General features: G+C 41.9%; 1 protein-coding gene across 2 annotated transcripts in view; it reads right to left on the minus strand.

Annotated features, from left to right (window-relative positions):
• nedd4a (NEDD4 E3 ubiquitin protein ligase a) overlaps positions 1-19,552 on the minus strand; it is a 45,942-nt gene extending 26,390 nt beyond the window's left edge. Inside the window, exons 1-5 of one of the 2 annotated variants that reach the window (XM_072694503.1) lie at positions 19,313-19,552; positions 18,380-18,453; positions 14,716-14,794; positions 14,563-14,601; positions 7,219-7,272 (exon numbers count right to left, since the gene is read on the minus strand). In XM_072694503.1, coding sequence (XP_072550604.1) covers positions 7,219-7,272; positions 14,563-14,601; positions 14,716-14,794; positions 18,380-18,453; positions 19,313-19,375 — 309 coding nt within the window. In that variant the 5' untranslated portion in view covers positions 19,376-19,552. Of the gene's footprint in view, positions 1-2,748; positions 4,087-7,218; positions 7,273-14,562; positions 14,602-14,715; positions 14,795-18,379; positions 18,454-19,312 lie in introns of those variants that run through there. The other variant, XM_072694506.1, reaches the window with a different exon arrangement.
• Between the last annotated feature and the right edge of the window lie 3,635 nt (positions 19,553-23,187).

The raw sequence follows: 23,187 nt of genomic DNA on the forward strand, positions 1-23,187 counted from the left end.
TTAAACGAGGTGCTAAATGAGAATGGAGCAGCCCCTGTCCCGAAGACCCGATCAGGAAATTCCCGCTGAAGAACAGTTCGGCCTGGCACTTTTAAAAATAAAGGTGGCAAGCTGTTTTTTTTTGTTTTTTTTTTGGAGCAATTCCAGGGAGGAATTATCTGCAACAGAACACTAGAATTGAGAAGCAACATCTGCTGCATCAGTCCAGAGAACCCTTTCAGGCACATTTAGGTAGGACCTGATAAAGACCACAGACCAGAGTCCTCCACACTACCCCTGAAAAGGTTTAGGCTACCATGAGCTAACATGCACATATTTACAAAGCACACGCATGCAGGCATGGACAGACATACAGAGCTGCACGCACACACTTGGTGTAACTGAAAGAAAACGACACTATGGGGGGTTCTGCAGCTGCCTCAGAACATGCAGAAGGCTTTTCATTTAAAACGACGGATACAGGAAGCGGAGACGTCATGATGCCACACCCCAGTCTTTTTATCTCTACACACCCGACAAGAGGGAGGCAGAAATAAGAAAGATAGGGAGGAGAGAAGAGAGAAAGGTAGATCAAACTAGCTACTGATAAGGAAGATATGATTTTGGGTTGAAAAGAACACTTGCACTGTAACGTAAAGCCTGTTGCACATTGCCGCGCACTGCTGCAGCGTTTTGACGGTGGAATTTCAGCGTCATGCAATCAGAGTCATCTGAAAAGTGTCACCACTTTATTAAAACGTCAAAAACCCTCCAGCTTCCTGATCTGATCATGCCTGCACAATTAGCATTTCTGTCCTATACAACACCTACACCACTAGCTGCTGACGTAGGGGTTGTTTGCATTGCCATTTCGATGCCACTGTCAATCATTCTGCGATCCGACACGCCCACGCAGTACTGAGAGGGCTGCAGCTCGCGATTTTTAGAGCTGTTAACTATGATTAAACTCCAGCAGACAGGGGCTTTAAGTGAAAGAACACACAGAGCTCCGGTTTATAGAGCCACTAACGTGTCAAAATGTGTCATCAGACTGAGATCATTCTGCTAAATCTACTGTTTATGTGAAGGTCAGTGTTTGCATACGCTTATCAGACCTTAGCCTATAAATATAAGTGTGCACTGCAGTCATATGATCACTCTGACAGTCTGACTTTCAAAGTGAGATTACAAAAGTGCCGAGACAGACAGAGGGAGAGAGAGTGTGAAAGAAAGGACATGGTAGAGAGAGAAGGCTTGCAAGAGTGAAGGAATGAATGACCGAGTGAAAGACGTGCATTTGTGAGAGAGACAGAGAGAGGGACACAGGTATGATGGAGAGATACTGATAGACACAGAGTGTGAGCGAGAGGAAAGCCCTCTGGGACAGGAGCACACTTTAACTGTGCAATAACACCTCCCTTCATCTCCACACTCCTACCCCTCACCCCCCACAACCTCCTCCCTTAGGCCCCAGCAGCTGACCGAGAGCCGTGAGCGCTCCTCTCGGATCATACCGTTAAATTTGAGTTGCTGGCACTGAGCATCGCAGCAAGGTGGCCAGACAATCTGGAGACAGGCAGACTATTTCTGACGCCCCCCCCCCCTGCCCACTGGCTATAATTAGCCCCAAGTTAAATACTTCAATGGATTACCCTAAGTGTTAACATAATAATAAAAACATACCCTCCCCACCTCTTCATCACAAGTGTCCACAGATATGTACAAAGTGGAGGTTTCTTCCCACAGAGAGGACCTGGCGTCAATTAAATACTTTTATTTTTTTTAGAGGCCAATTTCTTTTTCGGTCTGATCACATGTCAGGATTACAGTAATGCAACTGAATACCTCTGAATGTTTGTCCACATGGCTGCGTGACTCTGCTTGCTGTCAGTGCATAAATGCAGCCTGTGCTAGCTCAGCCAGCAAAAGCAGCTTCAGGGCTAAGCAAGAGGGTAAATAGAGGCGCACATAGCTCACATGAGCGGAGGCAGTCAATAGCATTATCATATGGTCATAAGGCCTGAACACAGGGTGACACTATATGACCAGACCGGCACACTCTTATATCCATAGGAGATATAAGATCAGCCAAGTGGCGTTACATTTTCAGTTATGCCACAATGTATACCGAATGGCCATAACATTAGCACCACTTGCCATATATTGAGTAGCTGTGGTATTTGGCCCTAAGACATTAGGAGCAGATTCTTTAAGTGCTGTAACTTGTAAGGTGGGGCCTCAATGGATTGCATTAATCAGCTTTAAGTGCTCATGTCGCCGGTTCACCAGTTGTCCTTTCTTGGAGAGCTTTTGGTAGGTACTGATCACTGCATACCAGAAAAAAACCCACATCTGCCTGATGTTTTGGAGATGTTCTGACCGAGTTATCTCAACAAATGCATCCATTGACAGATGCCCCAGTAGATAGAGATAATCAATGTTTTTCATTTCACCCCTCAACGGTGCTAATGTTATGGCTGATCGGTGTATGGCTTATAGCAGGCACCACAAAGTTAACTTGGAAAATGTACACTAGTAGCTGCAAATCATACCTGCAATAACTAGCAGTAAACAAGTATAAAAACAGCACTATTAATTTTCCTGAAGATTTATTAGGCTGTCGTCCTGTCCTATTCAGCTCTACGCCCTGCCTTCATTCGCTTTGCCCTCTACAGAAAGCCAACTCTGAACTGTCCCATTACTTTCCTTTATATGCAAACGGTCAACCCTAAACTTGTTATCTGCATGCTGCGGGATCAGAATGCTTACTGTGATGGTTTCCCCCAAGAAAGCCTGATCCCTTTTGTCATTTGCGTAGGCATCCTTCGGAGTGTCGGGCACTTTTGCACCACTGCCTCGAGACACGTGTATGTGCACATGTGCTGTTCCATTCGTGGGGCCAAGCTGTTTCGTGTTAGACATATGGCATGATATCCCAGAGCTGGAGCAGGGCACCTCCAGGGAAATGCTCCTCTGCAAGCCGCGGTGGAAATCCCGTGGCACGTCAGATTTGCCGATGGTTGGACATGTGTGGTGCCTCTTCTCTCCAGAAAGCTTCCCCGTGGGCAGCCCGCAAGCTGAGGTGCTACGGAACAGCTTCGGATTACGGTTCACAGGTCTCAAACTGGCTTCCTCGGACAGCTCTTTGGGTTTGGAGCACTCAATGTTAAGCGTCGCCCTGTTCCCTTTCCCTGGAGGAAGCGGCGGCTGGTTAGCATAGTGCATCAACACGCTGGAGTGCCTTTCGGTTCGCTCCGAACTCTGTGGCGATTCCGTGGGAACGCTAAAATGCAAGATGGGCTTGGCGTCCCTGAACTCGGCAGGCGGGCAGCTGCTCTTGGACAGCCGCAGGCCGTTCACCGCCGAGGCCACAGAGACCTTGGGCTGCACCTCATCCTGTGATGCATCAGCTGCGGACAGCTGCAGCTGGTGGGAGGTCTGAAAGGAGCCACGAGCGGACGGAGGAAGAGGGGGAATCAGAGGAGATGCCACAGGACTGACTGGCGAGGCTGGCGGAGTGGTGCAAGGACTCCTTGGGAAAATGACCAATGAGGAGCAGCGGCGTAATGGAACTCTTGGTTTCCTTCGGCATGCGCTTCTGTCCTGAGCCGCTTTGCGTTCCAAGGCGTCCGGTTCAAATATGCTGCTACTGCTGCAGTAGCCAACGTCGCTAGCTGTGCTGCTACTGCACGATCCTCCGTCGGAACTTCCTCCGGCATTTCCGTCGCAAATCCCAGGGTCCACTTCATCACCTCCGCCGCCACCGCCATCCAAGTCCCCGTTCTGCTTGCCCCGAGGCTGCAATGAAATCTGCACCATGCTCTTCTTGCTCACACCAGCATTGTTCACTTTGGGTACAAATACAGTAGTGTGCCGCTGCAAGCTGCCATAATCTGGCGATAGTGGTGGAAGAGCCAGAGCCAGCTGCCCTGAAGTCACCTTCATGCGGAATGAGTTGAGGACAGCCGGTCCATCCCCGGGACTACGCGCAGGTATCCCCAGTCCGTCCTCCGTACCATGGCTCAGGCTCTCGGATAGAGGGTCGGTGTTGCTTCTTCTTGAGGCGAAATGGAGACGCAGACGTCGTGCCATTCAGTCTAACGCTCTAATCCCGAGTGAAATTGAGGGGGAAAAATGAAGCATGGCAAAAAAAGATTCCTTTGCCACTCATGGAAATAAAGAAAACATGGGAGAATAAATAGAAGAAAAAGAGAAGCAGCAAACCAACTGGTCCGGGTCCCACGCCGTGATTACAATCGTTAGCGCCTGCACATACCCAAAATAGCTCCAGTGACAAGTTGCATTCCTCTCGAGGTTCCTCTGACGCTAATGGCCACTGCAGGTCAAATGCACTGCAAAGGGAAGTCGGTAGAGCCTATAGCGCACCAGCCTGCGACTGCTAACACCCTGGTGGTCTTTCTCTTTAAGGAGCTGGAGCACATTCTGGCTTTGAGTTTCTCAGAGGCAACCGCTATGGGTAGGCAGAAACCCCCACCACGTTCCCCTCCTTTCTGCAAAAAACACTCTACAGGCAGACCTCAACTGCCTTAACTGCACCTTCTGCAATTTTGCTAGAGCGGATTCATTGCCTGGGGCCTTGCCCCCACCCCCTTTCCAAAAACGCAGCTCCTGGTCACCCCACTGCAAAAACAACAAACTTCTGTGCCTGACGGACTAAAGAGTGTTGGGACCGCCTGCCTACTGCTGAGTCTGAGCCAGTTGTGGCTCAACCACCGCATTTAGCAGTGCCTTCGGCTTCTGGTGGTTCCCCCTGAGCTGCCGCCCTGCTAATATTTTTACCCCCGCTGGGATAGAATTACAGGAAATCAAGAGGAATGGTTTTCGCACACTAGTCTTTATCAAACGAAGGCTCGAGTTTCCTAACAGAGTCCATCCTCGGAAGCCACAGGGGTTGTGAAAATATTTGGGAAGCTGCTGATGGGTCTCTGTGTTCCGCTAAAAAAAAGGAAGCTCAAAACTGAATGCCTCGGTCTGAAAGCTGAAATACACAGTCTAAGGAAAAAGCCTGAAAACTAAGTGATTGAAAGGGAAAAATAGAGAATCATGACTAATTAAATGAAGATTTCCCTGGAAGTTCAATATCTCTGCAGACATTTCACAAGCTGAAGTCCCTTAAGAGGGCCTGGATGGTCCTCTTACCCAAATGGACGAGAGCCACCACATTGGTCATCTGAGCTGCGCTGTTGCAGTCAGTGATGGCCTTAAAGCCTGTCCCTCTGTCAATGCCATTCCACCCCATCAATCAGAAACAATCGCACAAGACAGAGTTGTTCCGGACCATCGGGTCAGTAAACAGTCCCTCCACATATTAAAAATGAAATCGAGAAATATGGAACACAGCGGGGAAACACATCAACAGGGCTTATGAATGATTGAGTCATTCATAAGGTCTCATCGCTGCTGCTCAATGTTATGCAAAATGAGAAGTCATCTCAATAGTAGGAAGTGGTCAAAAGCATTTTACAGCAATTTACAGACTACAGATAAGACATGGCCATGGTCTGGATCTCAGTAGCAGCCGTGATTTCCTCTTCATGGAAAACCAATCAAACCAATCTAAATTACATATGCACTCACCTTTTTTCATTTTTAAAGAAGCTCCAAAAAGTTATACTCTAACAATTTCCAGAGTTAACTAACCTACCCAAACTACCTTGATAGTTGATCACGTTTCAAAAACGATGCTCTGGATGATGATTTTATTCTAACTTTATTCTCAATATTGTGCAGCTTTCCCAGTTTATTATTATGATCTACAGCCCTGTTCATGGTCCTGGAAACACTGAAACTTCTTTGTTTTAAACAGTCTTCTCCATGTGAAACCTACAGAGGTGTAGATAAGCAGCAAACTGGTATGAGGCTTTCATGATCATTTTCTTGGACAATACATTAGTACTTTTATTATTCTTACAATTTTCTATTATGATTATTTTAATGATATTGTATTATGACTATTACTGAATTCCTGTAAAGCTGCTTTGTGACAACGTCAGTTGTAAAACCACTATACAAATATATTAGAATAGAACCGAATCGAGCCGAACTGTGTGTATGGAGGTGCGGTTATGCACTGGTCATTGTGCGCACTGGCGCAAGACTAGATTCCCGCCTTCGAAAGAGGCTGGCTAAAATACTGGCAACGGCCATGCTTATGTAAACAGATATGCAGGTAAACACAATGGGCAATAGTTCATGACCATGATTGTTACAATAACTCGATGATAGAATTATAGTGACAGGTCTGAATTGGTGTTAGTATTAAAAAAAACCCAACTGTGATTCCAAACTCAGTAGCATATGTACAATATCCCAGCGTAAAACTGATGGACTGATTAATTCACTTATCTAGAACAAGATATCTGCACAGGCAAGATGTCAACAATACAGACATTTATACAGAAACATGCAGCACACGTTGCCTTTCGTGGTCCATTACCAATGCTAACAAGCTGTTTTGGTGGCCGATAACATACTTGATTTTCACCTACCCGGCAACAGGTGTGACCTAGCCTACTTATCTTTGCCTCTTTTTCTCTCTCACACAAACACTCACACACATACTTATCAGAGAGCACTGTAGACTGAGAAATGGAACACTAGTCCTATTATGAGGGAGTTTGTTTAACCTTCGCTGTGATTTAGAGAGGAAGCTATCCACGTATGATTTAACGAAAAGCTCAACTCAGCAACACTCCACCAACTTTTACAGCATTTCAGACGAATTACTTTCACCATTTTTACGCCACCCCTGTGGGCCTTTAACGTCCAGTACCCGTGCTTTATAGCAACCGCTTGCAAAAAAAGGCACCCTTGTCCATTCATTACGAATTAAGGCCCAGGTAGATGCTCACCGTTTGGGCACGGCCCCAAAGCTAACAATACGAATGGGCTCTGGAACGATGCTGCATGGGATCAGGTTTATTAGACTTTGCAGTTTACGAGTGCTGATCCAGGACCTGTTTATGCCCTTCATGTAATAAAGAATGGGCTCATTTGGCTGATGCCAGATCGGCCGTTTAATAACCAAGGTATTATGTTTTATTACAGCTGATTAGACCCTAACCCACTCTTTACCATTATAAAACAAATGGAGATGCAGTATAAGGGGTGCATTCATCAAGACTTCGCATAGTCCCAGTTAGCAGAGATTGCAGGCCAACACTGGTTGATTGAATTACGGTAATTTAATCAAACATAAAAACTGTAGCAGTCACTCACCAAACGATTCTCGTCAAACACTTCGAGAAGCAGCCGATGCTTCCTTGGATGAACCTAAGACAAAGCAGAGGGAGGTTGAGATGATGCAAAGATCATAAAATCATGATGAACAGAGAAACCCACTATATTTCCTCTCTGACCCCTAACAATTAGTTTCTGTATATATGGGAACATGGACACTGCTGTTGATGCCCTGTACACTAAATTCACTAACTAGACAAAAGTATTAGGACACCTGCTCATATACTGTTTCTTCTGAACTTAAGTGTATTTAAATTGTCTATTGTATTGTCAGAGTAACTGCCTCTACTACCTAGGGAAGGTTTATTACTTGATTTTGGATCACTGCTGTGAGGTTTTGATGGCATTCGGCGACAAGAGCCTTCCTGAGGTCCCCAAATCTTCGATCAGATCATATTTGTCCTCAGTCACAGGATGCTGCAGTTCCTTGTTCAACCACTAGAATGGAGCTCGGGCAAGGCTGCAGACACTCAATAAAGCCAGCACTGTACACCACTCCACACGCTGGCTTTACTCTGTCAGTCTGCCGTTAAAACTAAGTAAGGACTTTTAACACCAAAAACTGGATACTTGTCTCGAGAGTACATCACTTAAGCCCAATACAATGAGGATCTGGACACAGCAGAGCAGAGCTAGCAAACACCAAAGAGAACAGCAACAAAACATCAAACAGTGCAGACTACATTTAACCTCTACCAAAAGTGTCGGAACAGTCGGAAAGCGGCCAACCCGATGCAGTTTTAGCGCAGCCCTTTCGCTTGTGTTTCCACTTTAAGCTCCTTGGTGCAGAGAGAGACAATTCACAGGTTCGCTCAGCTGATGCTCCGACTTACACTGCATTTTAAATGTGATTGATTCCAAAATGTAAAGTACATTTAATCTTGAGAGACACTGAAGGTACCAAGTTTGCCTGAAGTTAGCATGTAGCTTCAAACCCCATCCTCGTTCGGTTTTGGCGATCGAGCGATTGTGCTAAAAGGCGGTTGGTATCAGCTCTAAAAACACTGTTCAGTCCATCTCTATACCTCTGTTTTTAATATAAAGATGCTCTGATACATCTTTGGGCTTGAAGAACTAGGCCTGTTTTGGAGGCTTTTTATATATTACAACAGGCCAGGTATGCATACATAAAGGTAAAGAGAGAGAGACAGACAGACAGACAGACAGGCGGAGAGAGAAAGCCCTGGATTAGACGACACCAAAACGTGAGTTGTGGGTAAACGAAGCAGTCGGGGGCCCAGGCTCTGATTTCGCTTTGGAAGGAGACTTTATCCTCAGCTGATCTGTGTCTGAGAGTGTGTGTGTGTGTGTGTGTACTGTAAATGGACAGTGACTCATAACAGCACTCTCCTGTTAAGGCCACTGGCGGCTGGTGAATCTGTTTTAGCTCTGTAGCAGAGTGTCAGACTTTACTTTGCTCCAACACGTCTAGCTCTGCTCAGGAATGGCCTGAGAATGAGGAGAGGAATCAGGTGCGGTATGGCAGGAGACACACTCACATGTGTGTCTAACACTCTCTCCCATACTCAAGTCCATGACTACAGTAAGACTAGAGGGTAAGAATTTACACTCAGTACACTCAGCCTACAAGACACCTACACATACCCGACACAAAAAACTTACTCCAACAATCATTCATTGTCATTACATTACATTGCATGTCATTGCATTTAGCAGATGCTCTAATCCAGATCAACTTACAAAAGTGCTTTGCTATTTACCCAAGAATAACCTCAGCTAGTTTGAATAGACTAATAGTTCTTAAAAAAAAACTTTAGACACTACTAAACATAAGTCAATATGGAGATCATAGTACTCTACTATTCGCCCAAGTATTCTCTGAAGAGGTGGGTCTTCGGCCTGTGTTTGTAGACAGCGAGTGACTCTGTCGTTCAGACACCCAGGAGAAGTTCGTTCCACCACTTTGGTGCCAGGACAGAAAAAAGTCTGGATGCTTGTCTTCCGTGGATTTTGAGGGATGGCGGGTCGAGCCGAGCCGTACTTGAAGCTCAAAGGGTTCTTGGTGCGGATCGGCTTTTGACCACTGCCATCAGGTACGGAGGGACTGGTCCTTTCTGGACTTTGTAGGCCAGAGTCAAGCTTAAGAATCTGATGCAGGCAGCGGTTGGAGTGACGTGGCTGAATTTAGATACGTTGAAGATGTCCCCCATAAAGACTGCTTTTGTCAATTTTCTTTTTATTTCACTTTAATAAGCAGTAAATGTTACGATAACTGTTGCTTGTTGGTATGAGCCTTCATAAATGTTTATATAGGTCTATGTCAGGTGTTGTGTAACACTCTCTCCCATGTCCTAAGCTGCCTCCTGTTGTCTTCTCAATGTGGTGCGAATCAGCATGTGTTTGGGTGCTGCTGCCTGCCTACTACCTGGATCAGCCTCTCCCTTTTTGATAACTTTGCCCTTTTTTTTCCATTCTTTCATCTAAATACCCTGTTCAGACTGTTCTGTCCCAGTACTGCTCAACCCAGCACTCGACTACCCTGTATATATACACATGTATGGTGCTCTCCAGTAAAGTTTTACTGTTCGGTCCGTTTTCCTGCGCAACAATAACTCCTCCCTTCATCAGATTCATAATCAATCAAATCTATCTTACAGATTATAACATGGGATGGATCAAAAGTGTAGAATCAGCACTTTCAAGTTGCAAATAATTAGACAGAATGCAAAAAGAGAAATACCAAGGCACATACTCCACTGGGGACCTGCACATGTTCGTGTCTTGGCTGCTTTAAACAGTGCTGCTGCCATCTTGGACTGGAATTTGAGTGTCCCCTCGGGCACCCACCCACTGTGCTCCTCTTTAGGCCATCGCTCAGCATCATGGATAACATAAAACATTTCTCTGGATGCTCTGAGCTGGGCTATTTTTGCTCAGCTGTCCTGCTGAACTTGTACAAAGTGAGAATATATCCCACTGCCTTTTTTCACTTCTTCATACATTCTGAGAAAACATCTTAAAAACATGACTCCTCTGTAACACTGAGTCACTGTAAAGATGAGCACAGATTCAGCAGTACCATGCAGTGCATCAGAGGTGTAGCTGTAAAGCCTTGCAAAAAGGAGATTATTTTCATTCTAATTTTCATCCAAATGAAAAGTAAATGGTAAAGTTTCTTCAAGGTTTGTTTTTACCAGCATTTAGGCTTTATTGTCAAAATGATGATTTTCACCTTTTTGAATTTACCATTGTAAATAATGTCTCACTATGTCAAAATAATTACTTACTAGGTCAAAATAATGTTTTTTTTCCCTTAAACTCGCAACTTACTATTTTAAATATTTCTTTTTATATTTTATATATATTTTAATAATTGTTTTCTGATTTTTTTTTCCATTGATTTTTTTGCTTATTATCTAAAATGCCTCATATTTTTGATTAAGTACCTTGGAACAATTATTTTATTTAGCCAAGATGTGGTCGTGGTTTGAACTAGAGAGAATGTGATCGGACCTTGATCTGATCCAACATTTAGGTGTACTCTGCAAGTTTGAGCTAAGTTTGATATATTGCCCAGTTAATTAATCACTACAGCTATGAACAAATGCTATCTCTGCCGTTGCTCCATGTTAAACTGCACAGAAATATGTACTAATCTGGAATGCAGGACCTTCTTCTTGTATTTACCTTCATGTTTTCGCCTCAGACTGGTCTGACCAATAAGTGGAAAGAGCGTTCCCAAGTGGTTTGCTGTGATGCATTTGGGTGTGCTTGAATTTTTCACTGTGTGAAACCAAATCAGACCAGAGCTAATAAACTGTACGTGTAAAAAAAACACTTTCTGTAACAAACAGCACAAACCAAGCAGTCTCACTGGGGTTTGCTTTAATCAAACCAAAGCTGACCAGCGTAAACACACCCCTAACTAGCGTAACGGGTCATTATTTTCAGCACTTCTAACTACTGTTAAACTAATATGTAAGATCAGTACGATGCCTGTCCTGGCAGTCCTCACTGAGAAAGGAAACTAAAGAGGAGCATTACAGTGACTACAGATCATACAGATCACATGACTTCTCACAGAATACCGCATGACTTTATGGAGCATGCAGAGAAAGAGAGAGAGAGAGAGAGAGAGAGAGAGAGAGAGAGACAAAAGAGAGAGCTCTTGCAACTGGAGCTGCTTTCGGCTGCCGCATCCATGACCTGACCTTTGAGCCCAGAGCCCCATGTCAGAGCAATGCATGTGTCTTCTGCCGAGCCTGCTCTTAAAGAAACACTGTGATGCACACTCCCCTCCCACCTGAACAGAGAACGCTCTGTGCAAGAGAGAAGGGAGTGGTAGCCCAGCATGCACTTCTCTCTGAACCTGCAGGAGGTGTTTTCACAACAACAAAGCACACTGGGCCTCAATTTCACCTTACAAGGTCTGGAAACAGCCCCATGTGCACTCTAATTATAACCTCCTTAATGCAAAACACGCCGTCTTAGGAACACTGGCAGAGGCAGACGTGGGGAAAGAAGATACGCCAACTTACCGCAAACTGATGCGTTTGGGACTGTTTGTTTCTGTCTAATGAGTTAACTGCGGACCCCTTCATAAGCTAAATCAGGTGTGCACGAGTACCGGGGCCGTCCAAGAACTGAAAGTGATAGTTTGGCATCAGGTTTTGAGGTTATGCTTCACACTGGAGCTACAATGCAAAAAGAAATGTTGGAAATTTACACCGCAACAATTTGCATTCCTGCAAACTGCATGCTTTAAGCATCACACACTCGACTTTCCTGTGTGACTTTGCCACTGCATGACTCACTGATCTATAAACACAGGCTGAAGTATAGGCAGAATTCCAGCCTCAGTTTGAGGCAAGTGAGTGGTGATTTAAGCATCCAGTAAGCATGATAATTGATAGGGCTTATGCTTTCACTACTTGTTAGCTACCTTAGCCTTGTAGCTGGAGTGCAAAACTAAAGAAGCAACTACAAAGACACCAAACAGGCCTTTACTGATTGATTATATTTCAGAGTAAGTGTAAAAAACACAAGTTTTTCCATCCAGTGTCATAAGTATCATCATACAGATCATGTATTTTCTTTTTTTTTTTTTTTTTTAGATGGAACTGGTCATCCCTGCAATGTTCACAAAATTGCAAAACTAAAAAAGCTAATAAATCAAGCATGTCTTGCCGAGATAGGATTGATGTCCAGTGTTTGTTAGCAATGTTAGTCCAACATCTTCCACTATAAACTAAATAAGTACATTTTAGACACCAAACATGGGATTACAGTGAAATTGTGTCCATTCGCTATCGTTCTTACACTTAGCGGTGTTTTCCCTCACCCAAAACAAAGGGTTACATATAGAGATGTCCCAGTTCAGTTTCCCCCCCCAGATCTGGTCTCTTGATTTCTAAGTAGCAGCCGATACCATTCAAATCTTTGTGTTTTTATTAATGATACAGACCCACAGTTCAGGTAAGAAGTAAAATCACTTCATTTTAGTAACAGTTGCTAAATAATGTGACATTCTGGACTGATCTGGAGCCTCATGTTTTAAACAATGACTATTTTTTTTGCTAACTTATAATCCTTTCTGCCTCACCTCCCTGACCACTCAGGTCCCAGTTACTTTCACTCTACAATAGGTCCAAACTGCGGCCTATATACAGTTTCTTTATCTTCTAAGAATGCTAATCACTCCTCCTCACCACTGCCGACTGAACAACATCCATTAATGGCACCTCGAGGACTCCAGGGGGCGCTCTGCTAGAACTCAGTGGTTAAACCAAAGAACTGGAACTAGATCCGGAATAAACAGCCGATCCCTGATTCATTTATTTATGTCTGGATCAGCCCTGATCCTGATCCACTGGATTAGATTGGGACATCTTTAGTTACATGCCCCATTTCTGAAGATCACCTTACAGGATAAGGGTCAATAGGCCAAGGTTAAGTGCAGTGCATCCTCCATGAGTCATTTCCTAACTCATCAAAATATCTTCTTACGTGACTGGTCAAGCTGTGGTTTCCCGACAGCCCAGGATTCTTTACATTCTTATAAACTGATCCAATATTTAGACAGAGTAACTTACATACTACCAGGGCTTGTACGACCTTTCTCAACTGTGCCAAAAAAAAAGAAAAACATTTTGCAGCAAGTGACCTCAGTTCACATAGGACATTGCTTCTCTCTACGGCTCTCTATATACCAACACTCCAATCACTGTGCATACAGGAGCACTACGAGGCAATAAAACACCACAATTATTACACTATTATAACCTAAGTTATGCCCAGGACAAATAAAACCAAAACCACCCAACGAGCGCCACAGACAGAGAGAGCGACTCAGCCCACTGAGCCGAAGCTCAATAAAACACTTCGACACAGCACAGAGTTTAACATTTAACCAGGCCCTGTTTGCTTTGACTTTTGTGTGTGTAAATGTGTGTTCAGTAGAAAAGATACGAGCATGATGGTAAAGCACAGACAAAAGGAACTGAAAGCTTGCAGAGATTAGAATCACTGCAATGCTATTGGTTTTCCTGCCTGACTACAATCACATTACATGGTTAAGTGAGCCTACATATGACACTGACGTGATTTTTAGCACTGTGTAAACAGCTTTGCTGTTTACCAAATTTATCCGACTGTAAGGAGAACGTTTTAGAGCTAAAATGTCAGAACTGAGCAATACGGCCTGTCATCTGAATAAAAAAAAAATGGGCTTTGTTTGTATGATGCCTGAAGTGACACAATACAGTCCTGGCAAATGGTTTAGGGTCATTTGGTGTTTCTGGTTTAGATCAGTGAGCACTGGCTGAGTTAAAACAGACCCTGTGTAATTCAAGCCCTCCTTCACATTAGAGGTGTAAGAAAATATTGATATTTAGAAGTAGATCAATATGTTTTGCAATACACTGTATGATTCTCAAAAACAGTGCTTGGATTTTTTAAATAAATAGTTTACATGCAAAGATTGGTGGCAGACAGTGGATCATTTTGTGTTGTGTTTAAACCCTGACCGCTACACAGCAGTGTTGTTGGTGGTGTTGTTTTTTCCTTAAATCAGATAAAACCGAAAAAAACTCAACAAAAAAAAAAGTCTTGCTTACAGTATCGCAATATATTAAATCATAACCCCTCAATCATGATACACTGAATATCAATAGGGTCTTGCCAATACACAGCTACACTATACACTAATACACTAAAAACATCCTTATCTGCATGAGACCACAAAAATGACTGCTTTCTAATGTAGATGGGATGTTATCAAAGGGGTTGTGGATGTGGCCTAAGCCCTTGCCTAAGCACAAGGAGTGTTGGGAAATTGTTTGTTTCGTGAAGATCAGCACTTACCCTGAAAAAGAATTCCTCGTTCCACTTCGGGTCCAAAGTCTAGGAACAAATGTAAAGAAAAGACAACTATAATTAATAAATCTAAATGGTTTAAAGGAATTGACTGATTAAAAAAAATAAATAAACAAATTTAAGTTTAAGTACATTCCTCACCTTTTTGATGGTTTTTGTTTGAAGGCTGGTCAGTTCTCCATTGACAGGATCATAGAGAGACAGTCTTGTATATGGGTCACTGTGAAATAATAAATAAACAAACAAACAAACTAATTAATTAATTAATTAATTAATAAGTAAATAAAACCTGATCAAACATGAAATACCACTTTTACTACTACTACTATTATTATTATTAATAATAATAATAATAATAATAATAAAAGCAACAACTGTAGCTAGACTGTGAGACTGGGACACTATAAAGTCCAGCTGTTGTTTTAAATCTTGTAGTTTTATAATACTGAATGCTGTAATAAACTGAAAACGGATTTAATATGGCGTACTTTCAGCTACCTTATATAGTTATCCTTATTTTTGCTGTAATGTACTGAATCAGGACTGCAGCATTAATTCAAATTGTAAACAATGTAAATCGTTGCACCCCTTTATAGATACAATCAAAGCTATAAAGAAAACAATACAGTAAATTCCTGAATCTTGAAACGCAAAGAAAATCTATACACATATTTATAAACAATAGTTAGGCGTTAGCAACATCCTCCTCGAGTCATTTCCCAATTGGATCAGACCCAGCGCCTTTTTTTACTGCCCAGTCAAAGTCCAGCTTCCCAAAAGCACAAGATCTTCGGACTGTAGCAACAGGATGGGTCACACAGAATTAATAAAGCAACACTGTACTAAAACGGAAGCTGGCTGACGTGCAGTAATCAGTGACAACGGTTTTGCTGTAATGCCACAATGTATATCCTGAAGGGTGGGCAGATCAACACTGAAGAGTCGATCCTCACACGGAAAGCATTTGCTTTAAAGGGCTCATATCACAGCTAGCTGAACTGTCCGCACCTCTTTAAATTAGTGTGGTGTAGTTTCAGTATGTACAGCTCATTTATGGTCAGTAGGCTGCACAAAACAAGGTTGGCAGTTTTCAATGTAATATTTTGTTGTATAAAAATAACTATTATGAATGATAATTTAATAATATGATAATTATATATATTAATGATAATTTTTCTTCATATACAAGGAAAACCTCTTCTTTTTTTAATGGTTCTATATACCACCAAAAAAGGTTCAACTATTTTTATATTGTGAGCTCCTTTACAGGAAACTTTTTTGCTTATTAAAAAAAATAAAGAGTTTCAGCCTGGCCTGATTTTTAAGCAAAGCACAGTACAGGGCAGCCAATCAAAACATAGGTCATTTACATACATCAGTCTTAAAGGCAGAGTAAGAGAAACAGCCTGTGTAAACATACGGGATAAAGAGAGGTCGGAAAATTGTTGCATAAACATGAATTATGATTTTGATACATAAGCCCAAACATGCCATAAGTGGAGAGAATGTCAGAGATAACGACAAAATCCAGGAACCAGAACTGGATCTGGGCCATTTACGCAGTCAACAGAATACAGATCGTCATGCGAAACTGAATAGAATGAAAACTACCGTAGCAAATGAATGTGTGTGATAGGAGCTAGGAGCCACATGACTATATGAGGAGCCATATGAGACAGTGTGGATGCTGTATTATGGTATACTATATGGAGGTATAATGGTATACCTAATATGTGCTCATGAAGGCAATTAAATGTATCATTAGTACTGGGGTATTAGCCTGGTAGATGCTTGGTATCAGACTGAATAGCAAATGAGTGGTATCACATTCTTAAGACCATAGGAGGCTCCAATGTGTCAGGAAGCTCATGGTGCAGATTCTGGTTATCAATAGACCTGATTTACTACTAAAAAAAACACATCAGGAGATTTCATTAGGAGAGAGAACCGCTGTGATCAGGCGTGGATATCACTGCATACCTAGGGCACTTTTATTTAGGTCAAAAAAAGAAAGAGAAAAGAGGCTTTCTGAAGGACAGCAAAGACTATTGATGATGCCGCCATCTGCTGGACACGTGAGCTGCAGGCTCCCCGTTCTGAGCGAGTAAGAACAGACGCAGAATCATATATAAGTCATGCAGACTGGTCTGCGGAAAGATGACTCCATCGTTACGTGTCCAAAAGTTTGTGGACGCCTGTTTCTGCAACATTTTAAGAGTATTCTCTTTGCTGCAGTACCAGCCTGGGATGCCTTTGCACAAGATGTTGGAACCTTGCAGTTAGGGTTTGACTGCATTCAGCCACATGAGAGCATTAGTGAGATCAGGTACTGATGCTGGATGATTAGCTCTGCCACTGCACCCCATCCCAAAGGTAATGGATGGAGCTCCACCGCTACAGACAATTCAACTCCTCTGCTCCACAGCCCAGTGCTGGAAGGTTTATACGCCTCTAGCCCACACTTGCATTGGGTACAGTGACCTTAGAGCATTGTGTGTCCCATTTGATTGGTCTGTACATTTCTATGGAGATTATACAAGCTGTGTGTGCACAGCACGCAAGTGAATGGATATATCAGCAAAGGTTTTAAGGGACAGCAAATAAGAGTAGTGCTGATCCCGATTTTACAAAATGGAAATTCAGCAGATATGTACAGATATGGAAAATATTAGATATTGGCACTGACCCACAATTCCCAAATCAGTGCAAGGTGCATCCCAACGACTGCAAGACCGGTGGACATGTGGGTTTAAAGCAAACCTTGCATAGAACACAGAGGTGCATGCACTGACCATGACATTGACCGTAACTGGAAATGATACTAGGATATCCTATGGCAGACTGGCTACTGAACTCAAGCTGAATCCAGCTCATGTAAAAAAAAAAAAAGAAGGGCACACAAAAGTGCACATATATAAGACTGTATCTGAGCTGTATGGGGTAAGATTTCACACGTTGCACTGAAATTAAAATAGCCCACGGCTCACATTCTGCCTCTATTGTGTGCTGGCCCAACTATTGCCACTACTGGTAAACACTCGGCTTCTTGGACATTTCATAGCCCCTAGCCACAGTGTGCTTGCCAATGTTTTGGTCATGTGCAGAAAATTCCTAGAAAGACCCACAGTAGTGACTATATCTAGCCACCCTTCTTCAAACCGTGTTTATTTTTTCACAGAGGACAGTACTGGTGCCAGGTTGAAGGAGACCTCCATCACAGCATATTCACGAATTCACTTTCATCGTTTTCGGACTAGCTTATTGTTGTGAACACAAACAGAGGGCGCGTTGCCGCGGCACGGTGATGAGGGTGGCGTCACCAACAAACCACAAACACGAACCACCAAAGTGGTGAAAAGTACAAACACGGAGTTCAGTTTCACTGAAAGGTAAGAAATCAGCTGCTTCAGCTGCTTATCAAATCTGAGGATGCTGCTGGGCCTAAGCATATCGTCGCATTTGCGACGATATGCTTAGGCCCAGCAGCATCCTCAGATTTGATAAGCAGCTGAAGCTATTTCTGCTGAGGTTTTTTTTCTTCTTCCATTTCTGGACATGACCGTAGTTCTTGCCATTGTGTCTAGATCCTGATTCTGAATAGAATAAAACAGAAATGCTCCAAAAAGACTTGGAATAAAACTGGTTTACATTGACTTTGAGAAAAAGTTGAGAAGGCTTTTTCCTCCTCTTGTAAAGCTGTCATTTTGGAGCTACGGATCAGCACCATCCATGGAAAACAGGTGTAATAATAATAAAAAAAGCACCCTGGACGACCCGCTGGAGTGTTAGTGTGCATAAACCTGACCTGGCACCCAGAATGTCCTTCTTGGCCAGCCCAATTCCAGATATGACCTTCACTCTTAGGATCCTAGCTTCATCCTGTGGGTTGAAAAGATCTGATCAATTAGGGAATTCTCCATCCGTCACTGGTCAATAAGGCATTATTAGTTTAGCAGGCAAGCAGACATTAAAAAAACATGGCTTGTGTGGACAGGAGATATGATCAGCCCTGCCCAAACAAATCCTGGAGCTGCTAAACAAAACAATATGAATAAATATGACGTCAGTGTCGAGGTGAGGGAAGGTTGGTGAACTCGGACAGTGTGAAGAAGTGACTCAGAGTCACGAGACACCGCAGAGGAAAAGTGAGGAAAGTGATAACCATCTTAAACAGGGAGGGAAGGGAAAGAGAGAGAGAGAGGGGGGGGGGTCTACTTATACTGACTGCCAAGTCTTTTTATTAGACAATTAAGACAACAAACCTATCAGCCAAATCTTTACACACACTGTAGACATCTTTAAAGACTTCCTGAGGCACACATGCAGCACACATGCAGTCCTAAAACTGAAACTGCAATAGAGCAGCTATATTAAAAACACAGGCAGGCAGGCAGGCTGAGGATGGACAACTGTAGCCCCATTCCACTCAGACTACAGCAGCTAAATCAGACCTGAGATGTCCTCACAGCCTAAACACGGCTCACAATGACATGAAGTGTTTTCAAGGCCTCCATAAAATAAGAGATGAATGTACAGACAGTAGCCAGCTCATATGAGCAGAGAGAGCTGACCATCCTCCTCAGGCCAGCTAACGTTAGCAGAGCTCTGTCATAATTACCATTACATAACCACGCAAAGTTACCAGCTCCCAGTCTGAGCAGCTGTATCTGTGTGATATCGGTTTAATGGAGATTACTGAGCTGGATTAATGTTGGCTGGCTGGAGTGTTTTAACTTACCTCTTCAGCATGGAGTCCCCGCACCTCCGGCGCGACTGCAGCCATGTTATTATTATTATTCATGGGTTTATGGTCAGGATAGCGACGGCGACGAGACCACTGAGAGGAGTTTCTCAAAAGATAGAGATATCAGCAGCAAAATCTGTTGATCTGGGCGAAATTCCTCCGTCAGTGATCGTATTGGTTGTTAGATCCTCAAATGTGTCGTAGCATCTGCGCTGGCCATCTTACCGTCTTTCCTTCCGCTTACAGCACACGCCCCTTACGCCAGACCACGCCCACGTGTGTTATAGACACGCCCACCGGCGCCCAACGAGCTGTGAATGGGCGTGGCCTCAGTGAACGTGAAAATCAGAGACGATGTTCTTTAGAAAATGTGTACTGATAATATAAAAATAATCAAATTATCTTTATTTATATGTTTAAAATATTAAACTGTGCATCATATATAATCACAAGCTTTTATAATACATCATTTTGTTATATTTATATTAATATGATATTGTTGTTATCATTAGTAGCAGTAGAAGTATTAGTCGTATTGTTGGTAAGTGTGGTGGTGGTGTTACAAAATACTATTATATCAATATATAAAATATAATATATAAAAATAATAATATAATATAATAATATAATATATAAAACTGATTTTTGCAGATTTCATGATATTGTTGTATTATTTTGGTAGAGTTGGAGTCTCAGTTCTCAGTTTAGCCAAATGACTAAAGCCTATAGTGAAGTCAAATTATCTTAAATGTCAAAAAACTTCAGTGACCTCATAGTTAGCATTCAGGGAAAGCTACTACTGTATACCCTGTTATTGGTTATATTGTTGCTGTAAAGAACAACTGTTAAATTTAAATGATGTCAAAAATGATATATATAGTTTATATATATATATTAATAAATGTTATTATGTATTATTAAATTGGTCGATTCAAAGAAGTCAAATCACATCTAGCAGAAGGTGCTAGCTAACTGCATACCTTTTCTATTAGTTATATTCTTACTGTAAAGAACAACTCAGGTTCAAAATCTGTCAAAAAGTAAATTAGAACTTGTCATGACTCAAAAAATACTTTTTCTGTATAAATGTGTATATATATATATATATATATATATATATATATATATATATATATATATATATATATAAGATTTCAAGAGAAAACAACATCCAGACGTTCAGGTCAGAGACATTCCTCTTGGACAGTCTTTACTACTTCATTACTAAAATGGCCATCTCAGTGCAACCCCCACACCACCACCCCCTTCAGTGAACCTCAAACTTTGGGCCAAGCTGTTATCCTGACCAAATCCAGAAGCTCAAATGAAATATTACAGTAGGTTGTGTGCTGTAAGGGACTGTGATATTACTAATAATGTGTTTTTTAATTATCATGAAAATGTCTATTATTATTCAGTGTCAGATTTATAACACTTTTATAACACTATAACACTTTTTATAACAATTTATAACACTCTTCTTTCCCCCTTTTCCAGCCCAACAACATGCCTATTTCAACATCTCACTTCATACATTCTGGTATGTCATAGACACTCGTGACTACAGCGTAATGGAGCCATTTGAACAAAAAAAAAAGAACGTACAGCTCTTATCTTAGATATACAGCTTGAGTGACTTGCTGACCTTAAAACCAAGTTCATGGAAAACTACTAGCTGCTACTACACATTTTCTGTGACAGGACATTTGTTTATTGGTATAATAAACAGTACTAAAATAAGGCCCGTTTGCATACCGAACTGAATTCTCTATGAGGATGACAGCTCTGCTAAGTGTGTACAACCCATATTAATTATATGAAGGCCAAATCCCCCTCCTCTGGGCATGATCTCGTGCCTTTAACTGAAACGGGGACCAGACTACTTCCCAAAGTGGTCCACATCTGATAAGGCTGAGCTGGAAATGAAGCAGAATCTTTATGACCTGCCTTTATGACCTACCTCACCTCTGCGTACGTGACTCAGTAATAGACATCACATTTACTCTACTGTCTATTTGGAAACCGAATGATGTAGAACATAAACAATGTAAACATTTATATAGGTATTGTTTACATTTCGGCCCCTATATGAAAATTAGGTTGTGAAACCAGTTTGGTTTGTGCTAACTGATTAAGTGACATCACAAAAAACAACACATTTACATATATTCATCTCCTCAAACTACAGCGGTTCAGCTATGCCAATTAAAGCTGAGGTTATAATCAGTGCTTGGGCCTAGGCCGCTCTATAATCATCTATAATATACCTATATCAAAAAATGATACATAGACCCTCACCAGTATGTTGATTTCAAGGATTAAGATCAAACGCAAGAAACATTTACAGTATGGGCCCTTTAATAGCAATTCCACACAGAATATCTGGGAAGAGGCTGAACCCTTGCTGACCTGGGCCCTGATTTTCATTTTAAGTCAAGTTGACTTTATTAAGTGAACAGTTCATTCTTAGGTAAGGTAGTACATCAATCCTGAACTTTGTAGTAAACTAGTCAAGTCAAGTCAGATTTATTTGTATAGCTTTTTACAACTGTTGTCGTCACAAAGCAGCTTTACATAATTAGTAATTAATAAAAGAGACCAAAAAAAGAAATAACGTAAGGCACGAAGGATAAAAGACCCCCAGTTAGCAGCCAACAGCGACAGTAGCAAGGAGAACCTCCCTCAGAGCTGGAGGAAGAAACCTTGGGAGGAACCAAGACTCACAAAGGGGGACCTGACCCGTCCTCCTCTGGTCAGAACTATTTAAACATTATTGATAAAAATGACCAAATCAGATACAACAAATAGTTAATAGTGGTGATATTAATAGTGGCAGATAGTTAAGAGTCTATTTAGGTTTTAACATGGTCATTACACAGGTAGCAGTGGTAGGAGGGTATATATATATATATATATATATATATATATATATATATATATATATATATATATATATATATATATAATAGTATATAACTATACTATTGTTATTTACAGTGTCTTTGATAAAGAGAAAAGCTCTCTAAGGGTTGCTCTAATCCTAGCTTGATTGGATTTATTAACCTGTAGATCAGCGGATATTGGCTATCAGTCTATAGCAATGGCATGCTGGGAATTGTAGTGAGAGATCATTAAATGAAAACATAAAAACGATCATGAAAATAATCACTGCTACAAAGCCAAGTGGAATAATGTGTATTATCAGTAGATCTAAGCTCTTTCTGCAACATAACATCCTCTGCAGTTATGTACTTAGCTTAGGAAACTGCTAGGATTCTCAAACAGAGAAAGAAGTACAGGATTCATGGTGTAATGATGAGAATCCACCGGCAGAGGGCGGACTTTAGCTTCCACTGAGCCCTAAGTAAGGACAAATGATTAAATGCTAATAGTATTTTTTCATATTTATGTTTATGATGTATGCTTTATGTGTGAATTTATTTAAAGATAATATGTAGTTTATAGATATATTATATAATAGATATATTTGTTATATATTTTATCTAAATCATTAATAATATATTACTTATTAAAAGTAGGCCAAAGACATGTCTTAATTAGTCAGAGCTGTTCTTTATATATAGTCAATAATTTGACAAAAAATATAGTCAGGGTTTGGACCCCTGAATGCTTGCTGGCACCTCTTTGAATGCCTGCCTGCCCGACAGCACCTCCCAAACTAGCCGATTCAACTCAAAGCAGCCAGCACACCAACCGACACATCTTACAGAAGCCGGTACACCAAACGGCCTTTCCTAAAGCAGCCGACACACCAAACGGCCTTTCCTAAAGCAGCCAGCACACCAAACAGCCTAACCTAAAGCAGCCGGCACACCAAACGGCCTATCCTAAAGCAGCCAGCACACCAA

This window comes from Salminus brasiliensis, chromosome 13 (assembly GCF_030463535.1).
Source record: "Salminus brasiliensis chromosome 13, fSalBra1.hap2, whole genome shotgun sequence".
Classification (NCBI taxonomy): Eukaryota; Metazoa; Chordata; class Actinopteri; order Characiformes; family Bryconidae; genus Salminus; species Salminus brasiliensis.